The sequence below is a fragment of the Protomyctophum bolini genome (assembly GCF_963924005.1).
Source record: "Protomyctophum bolini genome assembly, chromosome: 24".
NCBI classification, from domain to species: domain Eukaryota; kingdom Metazoa; phylum Chordata; class Actinopteri; order Myctophiformes; family Myctophidae; genus Protomyctophum; species Protomyctophum bolini.
In genome coordinates this window covers 3,859,068-3,881,184 of record NC_137885.1, presented here as the reverse complement: position 1 = coordinate 3,881,184, position 22,117 = coordinate 3,859,068, and the positions used below count along the sequence as shown (strand labels likewise).

The 22,117-nt window shown below is 36.3% G+C and overlaps 1 protein-coding gene across 1 annotated transcript in view; it reads left to right on the top strand.

Annotated features, from left to right (window-relative positions):
- The window catches only part of LOC308311685 (uncharacterized protein), a gene marked incomplete at both ends in the record, with an annotated part of 116,054 nt that extends 98,822 nt beyond the window's left edge, over positions 1 to 17,232 (top strand). Inside the window, 4 exons of the mRNA XM_080758475.1 lie at positions 12,465 to 12,698; positions 13,885 to 14,082; positions 15,067 to 15,182; positions 17,022 to 17,232. Of these exons, the coding sequence (XP_080614601.1) occupies positions 12,465 to 12,698; positions 13,885 to 14,082; positions 15,067 to 15,182; positions 17,022 to 17,232 (759 nt within the window). The remainder of the gene's footprint in view (positions 1 to 12,464; positions 12,699 to 13,884; positions 14,083 to 15,066; positions 15,183 to 17,021) is intronic.
- Positions 17,233 to 22,117: the final 4,885 nt, after the last annotated feature.

Here is a 22,117-nt window from a genome sequence, read left to right as displayed (position 1 = left end):
CTGGGGTGTTGTGTTGTGTTTTTGAATTTTGTATGCTTTATGTTGTCCTAATGTTTTGTTTTAATGTATATCTTGTATTATTTTTGGTGTGTTGTGTTGTGTCTTTGAATTTTGTATGATTCATGTGGTCCTAATGTGTTGGTTTAATGTATGTATTGTATTTATTTCTGGTGTGTTGTGCTGTGTTTTTGAATTTTTGTATGCTTCATGTTGTGCTAATGTTTTGGTTTAATGTATGTATTGTATTATTTTTGGTGTGTTGTGCTGTGTTTTTGAATTTTGTATGATTCATGTGGTCCTAATGTTTTTGTTTTAATGTATATCTTGTATTATTTTTGGTGTGTTTTGTTGTGTTTTTTGAATTTTGTATGCCTCATGTTGTACTAATGTGTTGTTTTAATGTATATCTTGCATTATTTTTGGAGTGTTGTGCTGTGTTTTTGAATTTTGTATGATTCATGTGGTCCTAATGTTTTTGTTTTAATGTATGTCTTGTATTATTTTTGGTGTGTTGTGTTGTGTTTTTTTTTATTTTGTATGATTCATGTGGTCCTAATGTGTTGTTTTAATGTATATCTTGTATTATTTTTGGTGTGTTGTGTTGTGTTTTTTGAATTTTGTATGCCTCATGTTGTACTAATGTGTTGTTTTAATGTATATCTTGCATTATTTTTGGTGTGTTGTGCTGTGTTTTTGAATTGTGTATGCCTCATGTTGTACTAATGTGTTGTTTTAATGTATGTATTGTATTATTTCTGGTGTGTTGTGTTGTGTTGTGTTTTTGAATTTTGTATGCCTCATGTTGTACTAATGTGTTGTTTTAATGTATATCTTCTATTCTTTTTGGTGTGTTGTGTTGTGTTTTTGAATTTTGTATGCCTCATGTTTTCTTAATGTTTTGTTTTAATGTATATCTTGTATTATTTTGATGTGGTGTGTTGTGTTTTTGAATTTTGTATGCTTCATGTTGTCCTAATGTGTTGGTCTAATGTATGTATTGTATTATTTCTGGTGTGTTGTGTTGTGTTTTTGAATTTTTTATGCCTCATGTTGTACTAATGTTTTGTTTTAATGTATATCTTGTATTCTTTTTGGTGTGTTGTGTTGTGTTTTTGAATTTTGAATGCCTCATGTTGTCTTAATGTTTTGTTTTAATGTATATCTTGTATTATTTTTGATGTGTTGTGTTGTGTTTTTGAATTTTGTATGCTTCATGTTGTACTAATGTTTTTTTTAAAGTATGTCTTGTATTATTTTTGGTGTGTTGTGTTGTGTTTTTTGAATTTTGTATGCTTCATGTTGTCCTAATGTGTTTGTTAATATATGTATTGTATTATTTCTGGTGTGTTGTGTTGTGTTTTTGAATTTTGTATGCTTTATGTTGTCCTAATGTTTTGTTTTAATGTATATCTTGTATTATTTCTGGGGTGTTTTGTTGTGTTTTTGAAATTTGTATGCTTTATGTTGTCCTAATGTTTTGTTTTAATGTATATCTTGTATTATTTTTGGTGTGTTGTGTTGTGTCTTTGAATTTTGTATGATTCATGTGGTCCTAATGTGTTGGTTTAATGTATGTATTGTATTATTTTTGGTGTGTTGTGCTGTGATTTTGAATTTTGTATGCCTCATGTTGTACTAATGTGTTGTTTTAATGTATGTATTGTATTATTTCTGGTGTGTTGTGTTGTGTTTTTGAATTTTGTATGCCTCATGTTGTCTTAATGTTTTGTGTTAATGTATATCTTGTATTATTTTTTATGTGGTGTGTTGTGTTTTTGAATTTTGTATGCTTCATGTTGTCCTAATGTGTTGGTTTAATGTATGTCTTGTATTATTTTTGATGTGTTGTGTTGTGTTTTTGAATTTTGTATGCTTCATGTTGTACTAATGTTTTTTTTAAAGTATGTCTTGTATTATTTTTGGTGTGTTGTGTTGTGTTTTTTGAATTTTGTATGCTTCATGTTGTCCTAATGTGTTTGTTAATATATGTATTGTATTATTTCTGGTGTGTTGTGTTGTGTTTTTGAATTTTGTATGCTTTATGTTGTCCTAATGTTTTGTTTTAATGTATATCTTGTATTATTTCTGGGGTGTTTTGTTGTGTTTTTGAAATTTGTATGCTTTATGTTGTCCTAATGTTTTGTTTTAATGTATATCTTGTATTATTTTTGGTGTGTTGTGTTGTGTCTTTGAATTTTGTATGATTCATGTGGTCCTAATGTGTTGGTTTAATGTATGTATTGTATTATTTTTGGTGTGTTGTGCTGTGATTTTGAATTTTGTATGCCTCATGTTGTACTAATGTGTTGTTTTAATGTATGTATTGTATTATTTCTGGTGTGTTGTGTTGTGTTTTTGAATTTTGTATGCTTCATGTTTGTCCTAATGTGTTGGTTTAATGTATGTATTATATTATTTTTGGTCTGTTGTGCTGTGTTTTTGAATTTTGTATGCCTCATGTTGTACTAATGTGTTGTTTTAATTAGAGCTGGGACTCGATTAAAAAAATTAATCTAATTAATCAGAAGCTTTGTAGTTAATTCATCTAGATTAATCGCATATCATTATTTCACCCAAGAACTGTGAGAGCCATTTTTTCAAATGGATTTTGGTATACTAGTGAATCAATGAATAGTGAATACATAAGTTTATGCAATAAAACATTGTTTTTGTAGTAATAGGGGTAATAATTCTTAATTGAATAATTGCACACAACTGTGCTGTAATCCACGCTACCATCGGATAGCCTTTTAAATCCTATTTCCAATCCACGGGGACAAGCAAAGTGATCTCAGCGGCTTCTCAGTGTCTGGTGGTGTTATTGTCTGAAGAGGACACGGACACTTGGTGCGCAGGTCCGTCTGAAAACTGTCCAGTGACAACGTTCCGCGGTGAAAAAAATAGTGCGATTAAAATGCGTTAATTTTTTTAATGCATTAATTTTTCTGTAGTTAATTAATCGCAATTAATCGCAATTTGTCCCGGCCCTAGTTTTAATGTATGTATTGTATTATTTCTGGTGTGTTGTGTTGTGTTTTTGAATTTTGTATGCCTCATGTTGTACTAATGTGTTGTTTTAATGTATATCTTGTATTATTTGTGGTGTGTTGTGTTGTGTTTTTGAATTTTGTATGCCTCATGTTGTCTTAATGTTTTGTGTTAATGTATATCTTGTATTATTTTTGATGTGTTGTGTTGTGTTTTTGAATTTTGTATGCTTCATGTTGTACTAATGTTTTGTTTTAATGTATGTCTTGTATTATTTTTGGTGTGTTGTGTTGTGTTTTTTGAATTTTGTATGCTTCATGTTGTCCTAATGTGTTTGTTTAATATATGTATTGTATTTTTTTCTGGTGTGTTGTGTTGTGTTTTTGAATTTTGTATGCTTTATGTTGTCCTAATGTTTTGTTTTAATGTATATCTTGTATTATTTCTGGGGTGTTGTGTTGTGTTTTTGAATTTTGTATGCTTTATGTTGTCCTAATGTTTTGTTTTAATGTATATCTTGTATTATTTTTGGTGTGTTGTGTTGTGTCTTTGAATTTTGTATGATTCATGTGGTCCTAATGTGTTGGTTTAATGTATGTATTGTATTTATTTCTGGTGTGTTGTGCTGTGTTTTTGAATTTTTGTATGCTTCATGTTGTGCTAATGTTTTGGTTTAATGTATGTATTGTATTATTTTTGGTGTGTTGTGCTGTGTTTTTGAATTTTGTATGATTCATGTGGTCCTAATGTTTTTGTTTTAATGTATGTCTTGTATTATTTTTGGTGTGTTGTGTTGTGTTTTATTTTATTTTGTATGATTCATGTGGTCCTAATGTGTTGTTTTAATGTATATCTTGTATTATTTTTGGTGTGTTGTGTTGTGTTTTTTGAATTTTGTATGCCTCATGTTGTACTAATGTGTTGTTTTAATGTATATCTTGCATTATTTTTGGTGTGTTGTGTTATGTTTTTGAATTTTGTATGCTTCATGTTGTCTTAATGTTTTGTTTTAATGTATATCTTGTATTCTTTTTTGGTGTGTTGTGTTGTGTCTTTGATTTTTGTATGATTCATGTTGTCCTAATGTTTTTGTTTTAATGTATATCTTGTATTATCTTTGGTGTGTTGTGTTGTGTTTTTGAATTTTGTATGCTTCATGTTGTCCTAATGTTTTGTTTAATGTATATCTTGTATTTTTTTTGTTGTGTTGTGTTTTTGAATTTTGTATGCCTCATGTTGTCTTAATGTTTTGTTTTAATGTATATCTTGTATTATTTTTGATGTGTTGTGTTGTGTTTTTGAATTTTGTATGCCTCATGTTGTCCTAATGTTTTGTTTTAATGTATGTATTGTATTATTTTTGATGTGTTGTGTTGTGTTTTTGAATTTTGTATGCTTCATGTTGTACTAATGTTTTGGTTTAATGTATGTCTTGTATTATTTTTGATGTGTTGTGTTTTTGAATTTTGTATGCTTCATGTTGTACTAATGTTTTTTTTTATGTATATCTTGTATTATTTTTGGTGTGTTGTGTTGTGTTTTTGAATTTTGTATGCTTTATGTTCTCCTAATGTTTTGTTTTATGTATATCTTGTATTATTTTTGGTGTGTTGTGTTGTGTTTTTTAATTTTGTATGCTTCATGTTGTCCTAATGTGTTGGTTTATTGTATGTATTGTATTATTTTTGGTGTGTTGTGTTGTGTCCTAAAAAATATTATTTTCTCTCATACACCAAAATAATACAAAACATACATTAAAACAAAACATTAGGACAACATGAAGCATACAAAATTCAAAAACACAACACAACACACAAAAATAATACAAGATATACATTAAACCAAAGCATTAGGACAACGTGAAGCATACAAAATTCAAAAAACACAACACAACACACCACAAATAATACAAGATATAAGCATACAAAATGCAAAAACACAACACAACACACCAAGAATAATACAAGATATACATTAAAACAACACATTAGTACAATATGAAACATACAAAATTCAAAAACACCACACAACACACCAAAAATAATACAAGACATACATTAAAACAAAACATTAGGACCACATGAATCATACAAAATTCAAAAACAACACAACACACCAAAAACAATACAAGACATACATTAAAACAAAAACATTAGGACCACATTAATCATACAAAATTCGAAGACACAACACAACACACCAAAAATAATACAATATATACATTAAAACAAAAACATTAGGACAACATGAAGCATACAAAATCCAAAAACACAACACACCAAAAATAATACAAGATATACATTAAAACAAAACATTAGGACAACATGAAGCATGCAAAATTCAAAAACACAACACAACACACCAAAAATAATACAAGATATACATTAAAACAAAAACATTAGGACCACATGAATCATACAAAAATCAAAGACACAACACAACACACCAAAAATACTACAATACATACATTAAAACAAAAACATTAGTACAACATGAAGCATAAAAAATTCAAAAACATAACACAATACACCAAAAATAATGCAAGATATACATTAAAACAACACATTAGTACAACATGAGGCATAAAAAATTAAAAAACACAACACAACACACCAAAAATAATACAAGATATACATTAAAACAACACATTAGGACCACATGAATCATACAAAATTAAAAAAACACAACACAACACACCAAAAATAATACAAGACATACATTAAAACAAAAACATTAGGACCACATGGATCATACAAAATTAAACACAGCACAACACACCAAAAATAATGCAAGATATACATTAAACAACACAGTAGTACAACATGAGGCATACACAATTCAAAAAACACAACACAACACACCAAAAATAATACAAGATATACATTAAAACAACACATTAGGACCACATGAATCATACAAAATTCAAAAACACAGCACAACACACCAAAAATAATACAATACATACATTAAACCAACACATTAGGACAACATGAAGCATACAAAAATTCTAAAACACAGCACAACACACCAGAAATAAATACAATACATATATTAAACCAAACACATTAGGACAACCTGAAGCATACAAAATTCAAAAACACAACACAACACACCAGAAATAATACAAGACATACATTAAAACAAAACATTACGACCACATGAAGCATACAAAATTCAAAAACACAACACAACACAACACAACACACCAAAAAAGATATAAGACATACATTAAAACAAAACATTAGGACCACATGAATCATACAAAATTCAAAAACACAACACACCAAAAATAATATACGCCATACGTTAAACAATATCCTACTAGCTTGTATGAACTTGTAAATCACAAAATATTGAAAAGTATAGAGTTAAAGATCTATAAGGGGTCTATTTGGTTACCAACTCTCCATGATTTAGCTTGTGGGGGTCACCTGAACCCATTCAAGGACCACTGGTGGTCCCCGGACCATTGATTGAAAACATTGCACTAGGTGACTGAAATCACATCAGGGCATAGTTGGTATTGCAGTGTAATTATATATATATATATATATATATATATATATATATATATATATATATGTCACTCATTCTTGAGATGAGGGACAAAAGTGGAAAAAACATGTCCCACACATAAGAGCCTTATTTTATGTAAAAAATAAATTAATTCATAAAAATAAAAGCACTTGCAAAGTTAAGTGTAATACAGTTGTGTATTATTATGCCCTTAATTTCATTATAATTGTTTTCATATTCCATCTGAATTATTTAAAAGCAGGCCCTGTACCCAAAAAGGCCTGTATTTAGCCTGTCCCCAGCAAGTGGCCACAATTTCAAACTGCCAAAAAAGTGTCTAATACTGTCACAATCACATAAATATACATACTAAATTAAAGTAGATTGTCAACAACATAGCAAATAATATACACAGTTAATTTCAACTCCGTCAGGTTTTTTTTAAAGTCTTAAATTAATCAGAAAATATTGTCGACAGATTTAGCCTGAAGACTCCTTTTCCAAGTCCCATTTATATTTGTTGCAACAGTGGAGTACCTGGTCTGACAAGCATTCAATTGTTTGATATTTTAAACAAACAATGTTGATAACAATGTGGTCACAGCTTTTACATGTCAACTCCGTCTGCACATTTTTATGATCTTTGTTAAGAATTCCAAAATAATGTTTATTATTTTAGTTTAGGGGTTAGGTTTAGCTAACAAAATTAAGCAAAAACAAAATGGCTACATTGTACTAAAGAGGGTTAAGATGAAAACAAATGCCATTTTGTCAACTCCGTCAGACGTCAACTCCGTCAGATTTTGTGTCTGACGGAGTTGACGTGTATCTGACGGAGTTGACAAAAGTGTTCCTAAAACAATAAAATTATTGTTTTTGAATAATGGGCAGTATTCTAATTTGGCACACAGTTAGAGCATGCCTTAAGGAACATTTTTGGCTATGGGGCCATCACAGATTTGTCTCGTGGTGACCATGGCAGCCATATTACAAAAGAGCCGCCACCTGATGTTATTTTACAATAACTCAAGTTCTACACCACCTAGGATCTTGATTCTGGTGACTAAGACCTCATTTTCAAGGATGAGGGATACAGTGGTACAATTTAGACTTTCCCTGTGACCATGGCAGCCATTTTTCAAAATGGCCGCCACCTGCTGTTATTTTACAATAACTCAAGTTCTACACCACCTAGGATCTTGATTCTGGTGACTAATCATACATTTTCAAGGATGTGGGGTACATTGGTAATATTTAGATTTGTCCTGTGACCATAGCAGCCATTTCTTTTTTCAAAATGGCCACCACCTGCTGTTATTTTACAATAACTCAAGTTTTAGACCACCTAGGATCTTGATTTTGGCGACTAATCATACATTTTAAAAGATGAGAAATACAGTGGTACTATTTAGATTTGTCCTGTGACCATGGCAGCCATTGTTTTTCAAAATGACCACCAACCTGCTGTTATTTTACCAATAACTCAAGTTTTAGACCACCAAGGATCTTGATTCTGGCGACTAATCATTACATTTTCAAGGATGAACTTTCTCTGGGAGAGGTAAGGGCTTATTTCAGGTGCAGGTTGAGTTTCTACTGACAGGACATTAAAAGGAGGTGGGCTTTCTGGCCTTTGACTTGCCCCTTTCAGGTACAGATGCACAGTTTGACTTCACTGGCCACTGCAGGGAACTGTGGGGGAGAAACTTTGGTCTCTTGACACCCCGATTAGGTTCAGGGTTTTTTTTGGTGAAGACTTGCCTTTCATGACATCTTTGCTGCAGCAGTTGATCTCCTTACTGCCAGTGGTGGCACACTCTGGGTCTCTGGGGCATTGTATCTTGGTGGCCTCCTGCCAGTGTTTCTCCATCCTTCTCCTGAGCTCTGTGTTCTGGGGCTCTGTTATAGTCAACTTACATTGTCTTGGCTGGAGATTGCTTTCCTGCAGGGTCCAGCCCAGTCTTGTGCAGATGGCTGCTGGCCCACCTGGAGGCCCCAACCTCACTTGTTCGGTTGGTGTGATTAGGTGGGGTGGTCTTCCCCAATCAGGATGAGGGGTTTGACCCTTTCAAACGGCAGTCTGGCCAAGTGTCTGTATTTAGTTGTGAGTTTAGATACAGGATACGATTGCTCACCCAGCCCCAGGTGACATGAGGTGAAGGCTCCTTTGATTTGGTAACATTGCTTTGGTTGACATGCTGGGGACACAGAGAAAGACACTGATGCCTTCAGTGTCTGCACATCCTGCCTGATGGTCCTGAAGCCAAATCTTCTGTCTTCAGTCTTTCGCTCACTGTTCACTGCTCAATGTTCACCTCACCGAATTTAGCCCAAGGAGTTTGACCCCTAGTTTGGCCATAGACCCCCTAGTTTGGCCATAGCCACTTGCCCAAATGTGCCGACATGTGCTGACCTCATCATATCTGTGATGATGGCTATGGCCGTTTTTAGCCAACGTAGTGTTTTTTGTGCAAAACTAATGCTTGGAATGGATCCAGAATCATGAAAAGCCCCTAGTTTGACATGCCACATGCTACTTAAAGCATAATGAAATTTAGAACATTTAGCCTTATATTGGTTGTTGATGGTACCCAACTTTCAGCAGCTGTCAAACATGCCCCTAGGGTGGTCAAATAGAAACCAATGTGGGATATGTTAGTAGACACCTTTACAAACATTGGTGAAGAAAATTCTTGGTAATAAATGTATTCACAGATTTTATATTATTCTGATAATATTCCCTGAGTAAATTGGTAAAATAATAGCAGGTCCACCATTTTTGAAAATGTCTACCATCCATGGTCACAGGATAAATCTAAATAGTACAACTGTATTCCTCACCCTTGAAAATGTATGATTAGTCACCAGAATCAAGATCCTAGGTGGTGTAGAACTTGAGTTATTGGGAAATAACAGAAAGTTGGCGGCCATTTTGAAAAATGTCTACCATGGTCACAGGACAAATCTAAATAGTACCAATGTATCCCACATCCTTGAAAATGTATGATTAGTCACCAGAATCAAGATCCTAGGTGGTGTAGAACTTGAGTTATTGGGAAATAACAGAAAGTTGGCGGCCATTTTGAAAAATGGCTGCCATGTTCACAGGGCAAATCTAAATAGTACCACTGTATTCCTCATCCTTGAAAATGTGGGATTAGTCACCAGAATCAAGATCCTAGGTGGTCTAGAACCTAAATCAGTTAAACTTGTCAACTCCGTCAGATGTTCGTCAACTCCGTCAGACGTTCGTCCCGTGATGTTTTTGTTAATTTCCAAAGAAATAGAAAATTTGCTGTCAAATCTTTTGTGCTTATGTATTGAAACACCAACTGAAATGATACGTAATGATGATTTTTTTTTTACATGGTTTTCATGTTATAATATTGAAAATAAAGGTTGAAATGACGGTTTTGAGAAATTGGATATTTCATAATAGTGTGATATTGGAACAAAATAATATTAAAAGATTTGTATTACTTAACTTGATTACTGAAAGCCATTATAAGATAACTGAGGACTTTATATTATTGTTGAAATGATAAAATTCAATTAAAAGGGATTTTAGTGTGTCTGACGGAGTTGACATGAATCAGGTATTAAGTGCATAAATGTCTCATTTTAGAAAGAAATGTTATGCGAAAAACCTGTTCCTTCTCAAGATTGGTAGTTGAGACCTGTGTCTACAAATACATCTATTTGATTTGAATGTATCTTAAAAAAAAAAAAAAATCCAGTTTGAAAAAAGTTTTGTCCCTTATCTCAAGAATGTGTGATATATATATATATATATATATATATAGAAATTGACCACTAGGTGGGATATCCTTGACTTACACAAGAAATAAACAAAGTCAGGCTAGAGTACACCCACAAATATAGTTATCCAAAACCTGTTGAAAAGCCAAAGTACAATGATTTCACACAGTTACATAAAATGCATGGATATATTACCTCTTGTAAGTTAATTAAGTACATACAAGAAAAAACCTACGCTTACCTTTTCCAGACACAAAACAAAAACACAGATCTCTTTCCTAACAACAACTTAAACAACAAAAACAAAACCCCAATGATTAACAAAATAACCCTAAAAGAAAGGATACCCACACCTACATTACCGAAACTAATCCATGTTAACAGTGAAACTTCCTAAATACTGGGGTGGCTACCTAAAAATACTTAAAACACCATACTAATGTGGCTAGGAGACTGGCATGGGGGAGTACATCTGAAGGTATGTCTCTTTACACTCATACCAGGAAGAGAGGAGCCAAAAATAAGTTCAAGCTTTCTTCTCTATGAATTCACACGTACATCATTATCTCCTAAGTCTGGTAAGTTTCATTAGTCGTGTTTCAACAAAGTCAGAGGTATTCATTCTGATACCACAAACATTGTCTAATGTAGTCTACACTCCATAAGATTTACTCTTTTATAACCATGAATATAACCATAGACAACAGACATGATGGTCATATAAATCAAGTTACAACTTGCACCTGGCGCTCCAAAAAGAGTGGAGCCCCCAACCCCCGCCCCTCGCGTCATCTACATTTCTATTGCTCTATTCACACCTCACCAAACTTCAAACGACTTCAAGACATAAACAAGATTCTTGGGGGTTAGATACCATCCCCCACCTCACCCCCAGTGAGTCATCTGCATTTATATTGTTCTTTTTTCACACCTGGAGACTGTAGGCTTTTTGGGAATGTCACATGGAGACGCATGGAGGGGAGAGATGAGATCAGCTTTTTAAAACACACACACACACACACACATCATGCATTTATAAAAACTATTATTAGTTTTTTTTTTTTTTTTAATTATAACTATCATATGCTAATTATATCTTTGGAATTTAAGGAATGTATGGGATTTATGATTATGCTAATTATATCTATGGAATTCAAGGAATGTAAAGAATTTTACATTCTATTATACTACTAGTACATACATATTTAGTACACCAGGGAGCGCTAGCCCCTCCTATATATACACAGCTTTTGTCCCCACACCTCTCATATTTTCCATTGACAATGAAATGAGAAATTAGGTCATAATTATGTCCAAATTTACGTCAAATATGACGTATGATGTAACTTTGTGACAAACCAAACATTAAATGCCGTTGACGATGAAGGGGAGATTTACGTCATATGTAGACGAGCTCAAACAGCTAACCAATCACATGAATTCAGTTGTTCATGAGATGATGATAAGAGCGCCCCTCACTTCACACGGGTGTGATTTTTTTCCTTCCCTCTACACCACATCTCTTTGCCATCTGTCAGCTTGTAGATCTGCTACTTTCACCAAGTGTTTGCCCCAGGAATAGGAACACTGGTTTTCATGCCGTTAAATAATTAAAAAGACATTAAATCGTACCTTAAAGTATATTATCCCATTTTGGGCAGAAACCCTTTTTGGTGTTTTAAGCATTATATTATGCTTTATCTATTGAAAAATAGCAGATCTACAAGCTCGTAGTGCGGCACTGAGTGCCGCGCTACGAGCTTGTAGGTCTGCTATTTTTTTATTTTATTGTGAAAATGTGGCACAAATCTTTGAATATTATTTCAGAGCCAACGTTTTTAACTCAAATCTTCTAAAGTATATTATATACTCATATCCTGCTAAAATACAGAGCTTCTAAAGTTCAAAACAATGTTGTAGATGATTTGATGTTGTAGATGTGTGACCTTGTTGTGTTTGTCCTTCTGGTTTCATGCTGTGTGACCTTCATGTGTTTGTCCTCCTGGTTTCATGCTGTGTGACCTTCATGTGTTTGTCCTCCTGGTTTCATGCTGTGTGACCTTCATGTGTTTGTCCTCCTGGTTTCATGCTGTGTGACCTTGTTGTGTTTGTCCTTCTGATTTCATGCTGTGTGACCTTCATGTGTTTGTCCTTCTGGTTTCATGCTGTGTGACCTTGTTGTTTGTCCTCCTGGTTTCCAGACCAATGAGGTTGCTCCGTCTCAGGACCAGTCCCTCCCACGCCACACCCCCGTGGTGCAGCCCCCCCCCAGGAGGGAGGAGCCCCCCAGGAGGGAGCCGGTTCCACCCAGATACCCAGACCAGAGATACCCCTCCCAGCCCGAGATCCGCTACCCCGTCACTCCCGCACGCCGTCCAAACCCGCCGCCGGTACCAGCTAAGCCGGCCGGGCACGTGCACACCTCAGGGCCCGGGGTGAGTATTTGATGCTCGGATCGGGCGAGTCACATGAAAAGTTTCTCTAGGGAACCATGAAGGCTGAAGTAATTAATTTAAAATGTCTCAGGGTGGCGCGGACGGTTAGCTCAACCGTCTGGGCACCTCGGCTGCGGGTTCGACTCCCGATCCCTCTCAGTCTAACAAGTCACATAAGATAATAGACTGAGACTTAGTATGTCTCGTCTCTAACACGTCATATATAAAGGAAAGCCACACTCAGGAGCAGAGCAGACCTGAGTCACACCACAGCAAATCAGCCACAAAGGCTCTAGTCTACATGATCGACAATCCACTTCACAACAACTTTACAATCTTGGTAATCCAGCGACTGAAGTTGATGTAGCACAACCCATTGTTTTCTCATGGTTTTGTTGGAACTGTAATAGCAGCATATAGGCGCAGCAATAGGCGCAGCAATAGGCGCGTTATCTGGTGAGGGATGCACTGTCTCTGTGTGATTAGAAGCAACAGTGTTCACAAGGTCTGACATCAGATCAGTGACCTGAAAAGTCTCATCTGATTGAAACAAAATACAAGGGCTTTCTGATGGCCATATAACCACAATGTCCCTGACTCACCATCGGCTTCAGTGTCATATTTTGTATTGATAATATGATATATAGAATACATTATAGAGCATATACAATACATGTTTATAATAAATATATATGACTTACACTATTACATTATTTCATTATGTACTTAATTTATCTGTTTTGTTTAGTTTATACCATGTTGGTATTTATGTACTGACGTCAAGCGATGACGCTGTAATAAGTTATAAAGGGGTTGGGTTATATAAGTTTTTTATTTCTCCCTACTCCTTTCCGAACATGAAAGTTAAACTAAATATAATTATTAACTTATTAAGTAAATAAAAAAAATAATTATACAATTTATTATTCTACTATTTTTTGTCTAATTTTATCATGTTCGGAATAATTCATTCAGTCATTCATTCATTCATTCATTCATTCATTCATTCATTCATTCATTCATTCCATAACCGCATCATCACGTGTCAACCAAAAAATTCCATGAAATGATGTTAAAAAGTCAACACGAAAATATCTAAGCATATCTGTAGCAAGAGTAAGTAAGGACCATGCAAAGTGGCTCTTTTCTTTTTACAAATGAAATGTGTCTCTGCTTCTTATCGCAGCTCCATCTGATCGCCGTGAATGCGCCTCATGGCGGTAACATGCGGGGCATCCGCGGGGCAGACCTCCTCTGCTTCCTCCAGGCCCGCGCCATCGGCCTGAAGGGGACCTTCAGGGCCTTCATGTCCTCCAAGCTCCAGGACCTTTACAGCATCGTCCGCAAGTCAGACAGAGACAGTCTCCCCATCCTAAACCTCAAGGTAAGTACAGTTACTACTGTACCACCGATTATAGAGTTTATCAAGTCAGACAGAGACAGTCTCCCCATCATAAACCTCAAGGTAAGTACAGTTACTACCACCCAGGATAGTTTGTGCACGATATATTATTATTAATAATAATAATAATAAAGCTTTATTTGTATAGCACCTTTCATGACATGAAATGCTGCTCAAAGTGTTTTACAGAGCAATGGAGAAAAAAAAAAAAAAAAGAAAAGCAAGGCATATAAAACATTAAAAATAATAGCAGTAATGCAATACAGTGAGGACATGAATAACAAAAAAATTAAAAGATCAATTAAAAGCAATGGTGTAGAAGTGGGTCTTGAGCTGCGCTTTAGAAATGTCTACAGAGGCTGCATGCCTGTCGAAGGTACAGTGGGAGTTTGTTCCACGCCGTCGGCCCCTAGAAGCAAAAAGCTGATTCACCGTATTTTTTTTGTTGCCATATTGGATTATAGAGTTTATTGCGTATGTTAATAGGATGATTACTGTGGTGATTGTGCCGTGATGTCTGTCAAAGCCTGATTTATGTTTTCGCTTGCGCTCTTCCGTGAGAACAGTATTTACTATTATTTAGTGAAGCTACTGTGTTCCCCTATTCATAATAAACAATGATGAGAACAGTATATTTACTATTATATAGTGAAGCTAATGTGTTCCCCTGTTCATACTAAACAATGATGAGAACAGTATATTTACTATTATTTAGTGAAGCTACTATGTTCCCCTGTTCATACTAAACAATGATGAGAACAGTATATTTACTATTATTTAGTGAAGCTACTATGTTCCCCTGTTCATACTAAACAATGATGAGAACAGTATATTTACTAGTATATAGTGAAGCTAATGTGTTCCCCTATTCATAATAAACAATGATGAGAACAGTATTCACTATTATTTAGTGAAGCTACTATGTTCCCCTATTCATACTAAACAATGCTGTTCTTCTCTGTCCAGGACCAAACACTGTTTAGCAGCTGGGACGCGGTCTTCAGTGAGAACGGAGGCAGAATGAACGATAATACACCGATCTACTCCTTTGATGGTCGGGATATCCTCAGGGACAGTGCATGGTAGGTTCCTTGATTGATTGATTGAATTGATTGATTGAAATATTTATTAACAGTTTGCAGAATTACAGTACATTTCAAGCACAAACTCAATACAAAGACTGTTAACTGTGAGTGGACGACCCAATTAAGCATTACACTTGTTTACAACAGGGTCCACATTGTTCAATTCATCAAAACATTTAGAGACATACAAATAGACACTTCTATATAGTTAAAGAACAGAACAGGAATTCATCATATAGGAAGCAAAAAGGGAAAAGGTATATACAATATCCTCAGGGACAGTGCATGGTAGGTTCCTCTGTAGATATCCTCAGGGACAGTGCATGGTAGGTTCCTCTGTGCATACAATGTTATGTTGTTATGTTGGGTAGAATTTATTCACTTAGCTATAACATCTCACATATTTGCCCTGCCTGCCTGCATGCATGCAGGGTATTCTAATCTGTCCTGTCTGCGTGTATGTCTGTCTGTGAACAAAATGTCTTAAATGTATGTGTTTTTTCATCAGTTGGTTGCCCTGCAGGGATTATTAAGGTTTCGGTCCATAAGGTCAAGTGGCAACAAGGTCACAATTAATGTTAAAAATCTAAATTGAGTATGGATTGATTAGCAGACATTTGGCTTTGACTTTCATAACATGTACAGAAAGGCTGTACCGATGGGTTGATTACAGGCAGACGCTCTTAAACAGAGCAAAAACACACAAGTTAATCACACATACTGCACATATAATTGCATACAGTACTATCCAAATAATATACTGTATACTAGGAATACCAGGTAGAAAAGGAACGTAGCATCTGACTTTTCGATTGAAAAGGTCAAGGTCACAGATTACATAATTGGATGTGTGAGTGGAACTGGAAGAGAGATTTTTTTTTACACCTACATACAATGTTCCCTTTCTGTGTGTTAGTTAGTTATTAGGCCATTCACTTCTAGTCATTTTTACTAGTTGACTAGTTGCCTAGTCGACTAGTTGATTAACTACCTATTATTTTTGGAGATAAATATTTGTACATTTAAAAACTGTGTACATTGGTGACTATTATAACTTTAATCTACCTGATCTTGAGGCCTACTGGTCAACTAGTACCAACATGGTGGTACTAGTGGATTTACTGGTCGACTAGTAAACTAGTTGACCTAATGCCCTAGTGTTAGTCTACCAAGTCTTTCTATGCAATCATTCAGGATGGAGCCAATATCGAGGACACGGAGGCACAGTTGGTCGTGCTGTCGCCTCACAGCTAGAAGGTCCTGGGTTTGATTCCTGCTGGGGACGCTGTGGGCACTGGCGGCGTGTTCCCTCCTCCGCGTCATCAGTGCCCATACCCGAGGCGGGGGTTGGCGAAAGGGCCTTTCTGTGTGGAGTTTGCATGTTCTCCCCGTGTCCCCTAGGGTACCTAGATACCCTCACAAAAACATGCCGTAATCCTGGTCTCTAAAACTACCTACCCCTGGCCAGCCGGGGCGCCTGATGGAGGGGAAAGGAACTGGACGGAATAATGTGTCCCTTCCACGCGCTACGTCCGGCCGGGGAAATTCCCCTCTGTCAGGTGAAAAGAAGCAGCTTGGACTCCTCATGCATAGAAGGAGGCATGAGGTCAGTCCGCTGCCCCAGGTTGGCAGAGGAAGTGTAGCGCCCAGGATTGCTTTAGATAATTGGCACTGGGTGAAAAGAAAACTGGGTTACAAAATCGTGGGATAAAAAAGAAAAAAAAAAAAGAAAAAAGGATTGAGCCAATATAATGAAACAAGACACACTGACTGAACACACTGCAGGATCTGGCATTACTCTGACTCTGCTTTTCTCTTTCATCTGTCTGTCTCCAGGCCAGAGAAGATGGTCTGGCACGGGTCAAGCAACAAGGGCCACCGGCAGACGGACAACAGCTGTGAGTGGTGGCGGGCCGGGGACCGGGCCGTGACGGGCCTGGCCTCGTCGCTGCAGAGCGGCCAGCTCCTCCAGCAGAGCTCCAGCAGCTGCTCGGCCTCCTACATCGTCCTCTGTGTTGAGAACAGCTTCATCACGTACTCCAAATGATTAAACAACAAAACAACAACCGTCCATATCTTTGATAATTTTCCCTATAAATAAACCCCTCCTCCGCTCCGTGAAAGTGTTCCAATGAACTGGACTCTTGGACAGAGACGCTTCCTTGCAGTCTGCTCGACTGTTCCTTCCTTCCATGAATGCCAAAGAGATGGAAGGTGTTGGCCTCTTTTCTCTTTTTGTTTGTTTGTTTTTATTCTGTATATTATATGTTTGTTGTCCGTGTACATTTTTTGTTTTGTTTTATGATTGTTTTCTGTATTGTTATCAATGTTTAGTACTGTTTGAATGGTTTTCAGATTTTGGTTATATTCATCCACAGTAGCGTTTTATTTTATTTTAGCTATTGATGATTTGTGTACATTTCCACATTAAGGTTTTGTTTTCATTTAATAATTTGTGGGTTACTATATGGGATAAAAAAAACAAGCTTTTAAAGACTATTTTTAAAAATAAAAGAGAGAATATAGATAATTATTTTGAAATGAAGTTATGTAAGAACGTAAGAATTAATTGGGTAGGGGGGTAAAAATGCTCTCATTCACATACTGTCCCAGCTGGCACAAGACGTCTACTTGACGTTAGGATAACGTTGTACTCCAACGTTGGATGACCATCGTTGGTTGGTTGGATATGAAAGTTTGATTGACGTCATAACCCAACGTTGGTCCGACATAAAAACCTAACGTTGGTCTGACATCATAAACTAACGTTGGTCTGACATCATAAACCAACGTTGGATGACTATCGTTTTTTGGTTGGATATGAACGTTTGATTGACGTCATAACCCAACGTTGGTCTGACATAAAAACCTAACGTTGGTCTGACATCATAAACTAACGTTGGTCTGACATCTGGATGACCATTGTTTTTTGGTTGGATATGAAAGTTTGATTGACGTCATAACCCAACGTTGGTCTGACATCATAAACTAACGTTGGTCTGACATCATAAACCAACGTTGGATGACCATTGTTTTTTGGTTGGATATGAACGTTTGATTGACGTCATAACCCAACGTTGGTCTGACATCATAAACTAACGTTGGTCTGACATCATAAACTAACGTTGGTCTGACATCTGGATGACCATTGTGTTTTGGTTGGATATGAAAGTTTGATTGACGTCATAACCCAACGTTGGTCTGACATCATAAACTAACGTTGGTCTGACATCATAAACCAACGTTGGATGACCATTGTTTTTTGGTTGGATATGAACATTTGATTGACGTCATAACCCAACATTGGTCTGACATAAACTAACGTTGGTTTGACATCATAAACTAACGTTGGTCTGACGTCAATCTCTGAGGTTATGTAGACGTTGATTATAGGTCCGGCTCCCAACGTTGGATATTAGTTGTAAATGAAAGTTTGATTGACGTCATAACCTAACGTTGGTCTAACATCATAAACTAACGTTGGTCTAACATCATAAACTAACGTTGGTTTGACATAACCTAACGTTGGTCTGACATCAAAACCTAACGTTGGTCTGACGTCAATCTCTGAGGTTATGTAGACGTTGATTATAGGTCCGGCTCCCAACGTTGGATATTAGTTGAAAATGAATTTGATTGACGTCATAAACCAACATTGGTTTGACGTCAACATCTGATGTTATCTATACGCGCCTTACATCAAGTTCCAACATTAGACAGCCATGAGAAAAAAATAAAGTTAAAGACAGTACAAAATATAAATCAAGACAGTGATTTATTAAACCAATTAATGGTACTTAGCAAACTGTCAAGACATAGAAGACATTATTTTGTAGAATCACCTTCAGGCATCAATGGGTTAAATACAAAAAAAATATATATATACACACAGTATTATATTATATATATATATATAACATAAGTTTTCACAACATTGTTGCGAGATCTGGGACCCGCGAAACACGTCCCAGGCTTCATACACATAAAGAATAACTGTTCTGCCCTGCCTGTGTTTAATGGCCACCTCAATGCTTTTCCAATGGAAGTCACGTGGTCACGTGATTTGACCAAACACTTGTTTGATGCGGGGGAGGGGGGGGGGGCAATCAAACACAAGTGTTTGGTCAAATCACGTGACTTCCATTGGAAAAGCATTGAGACGGCCATGAAACAGGCAGAGCACAGAACAGTTCTTTATGTGTGTACGAAGCCCCAGAGACCCGAAACACGTGCATCAATGAGTTCTTTGTATTTGTGCAAAATAAAACAGCTTCCTTGTGCAAAACATAATACTGTCTTCTCCAGTCAAGTCCTTGTGCAAAAAAAAAAAAATACTTTTCTCCAGCCTAGTCCGTCTTGGTCCTGCCACCTCCACCCAGCCTGTCTGGAGCATATTTCAAGGTGTAAGCAATTTGCTCAGAGATGTTAGCCTCAGTCTCTTTGGTGCTACTCTGGACACTCTCTGCAAGACAGACAAGATGGGCTACAGTAAGCGGTAAAACCATTAAGCGGCAGAAATTACAAGGGGTCAAACATTTAATATAATGCTCAAAGTTAAAGGGATTTCAAGTTTGGACACTGGCTACATCATAACAAAATGAAAGCCAGAAGATATATCAGTTTAGGTGTCAAAGAACATAAGACAACCATCCAGAATGTATACACTTGCAAACATTGTGGGTAGTTGCCTGGTTATTCACAAGTGGCCACTGTGTCAAAACATGGGTACTGGATATATGCCGTTTACCTATGACCACAGAGTAGAGGTGGAGCTTGATGAAAGACATCTTTCTTTCTTTGGTTCCCAGCTTTCCCTTCATATTGAATTTCGCCATGAGGTCATTTGACATCAACCTGTGGATACAAAAGGTATTTAAAAGTGATGCAATTCCATTAACTTGTAGTAGAGGGCCCCCCCTAGAAGAGTACCTGTTGAGGCCAGGGTACATGCAGTAGAAGTTAACACCCAGACTGCCAACAGAAATGATATCACTCCATTTATAAAGTTAAAAACGGATTGAATAGACAGAAATGTTAACAGTAACAGAGTACCGTCAAACGGGTGCAGCACTTAGTTTAGACTAGTCATTTGGTTAGACCAGTCATTAGTCCTACAACTACAACCTATCTCAAACCCTCACCCTAACCTCCCACAGGGCAGCACACCTAAACCTAACCTTAACCCATGTCTAACCAATGACTAGTCTAAACTAAGTATACAATTAGTCTAAAAAGAATAGCACAGCAGAAAGTCCTTGTGGTCAATTCATAAACATGACAGGAAACAACAAAATTCAATATCACAAATTGAAACAGATTGGTCTGCAGGCCGAGAAGTAGTCCAATTCGTTTCTTTTGAGACGTTTGGAGCTTAGGCTATAGTGACATTGAGATGTTGGAGAAACAAGAGGTGCTAGTTTAGTCAAGGAGAGCTGAATGAGGTCCTGAGAGCACTTTTGATGACAAGAGTAAATTCTGCCAGGATACAGCCACGTATGTAACCACTTCTTTGCTGGAGATTACCATTATCAACTCTGTCTGACCTTTAAGTAATTTGCATTTACTTTACTAAAAAAGTAAATGCAAGTCTACCATAATATCAATGCCCAATTAATACATATAAAATAACATACTTTTCCATGACTCTCTTGACGTTATCCCTCAGTGTTGTTCCTCCAATCATTGCCAAGGAATTAATCTGAAATGTAGGGGTTGAGAAAAAAAAAAAACAGCTCAGAATATCACCACGACTGTTGGAAGTGAAACACTCTACATTCAAGAACACTTTGTTGATTGAATAGGCTACTTGACAGAAATGTAAACAGCACCGTGGTACAGTAAGACATTAACCCATCTTCAAGCTCATAGCGCAGCACAAGTGCCACGCTATGAGCTTGTAGATCTGCTATTTTTGAAAAATCGGGAAAATGTGGCACACATCTTTGAATACAGATTATTTCAGAGCGAACATTTAACTCAAATCTTTGCTTCTGGGGGGTCCCAAATACAGATATTTTTGGGTTCCTTGACATGAAAAAGGTTGAGAACCACTGGCATAGAAACATGGGGTTTTCCTTTTAGCATCAACCCATTTACACGTGAGGACTTTTTCCCCATTGTGATCCTGTGTATTCAAGTCAACAGATCACATATTACACCTCAATACATGTCATCGACAAATATAAACAGCTATATTATTTACTACTACCGTAGTAGTCTTGAGTAGCCAGTCATGTCTCAGACTATCTACGAGTGCAGAGGGTGTAGGACATACTGGAAACAGACAACCCTAAACCAAAGCAAAATGGAATGCTATAGCACTAAACAGATAATATATCAGAATACCTGAGCATCGTGAACAACCCAAAACTTAAGTCTTTACTAGGTACAATCAGTGGACACAGCCTTGCAATAGAGAAAGGCCGCCACAGAAAGACCCCGCTCCCAAGGGATGACTATGCACCCACAATGTGGTGGAAACTGAGAAATACTTTTTAAGCACCTGCCCACTATACAAAGACAGACATACTTCCCACAGATTACATACACCCTATGTGAGTTTGAAAACTACCATACCACAGCAGCAAGATGTGTGACCTGTTGTGATAAGAGAAGGTTAGCTAATGGAATACAACCAAACGAAGGTCTACTAAGCATTGAGTGTACCACACTGTCAGTACTGTATGTAAATTGGATGCTTTTGTTGTATACCATTTAAATATTTTTGAGGACAATTGCTGCCATTTGTCCAAAAGTGACTGCAAAAGATTGCTGCCATTTGTTTCAATAAGCTTTAATACACTGTATACTGTAAATGTTTACACAATGCCGTACCCCCTTTCAACTGTTTTGAAATTATTTAATTACATTTTGACACATGCTTTGATACAAAAAATGCGAAACCTACCAGTTGCTGTCTTTCAGTAGCCGAG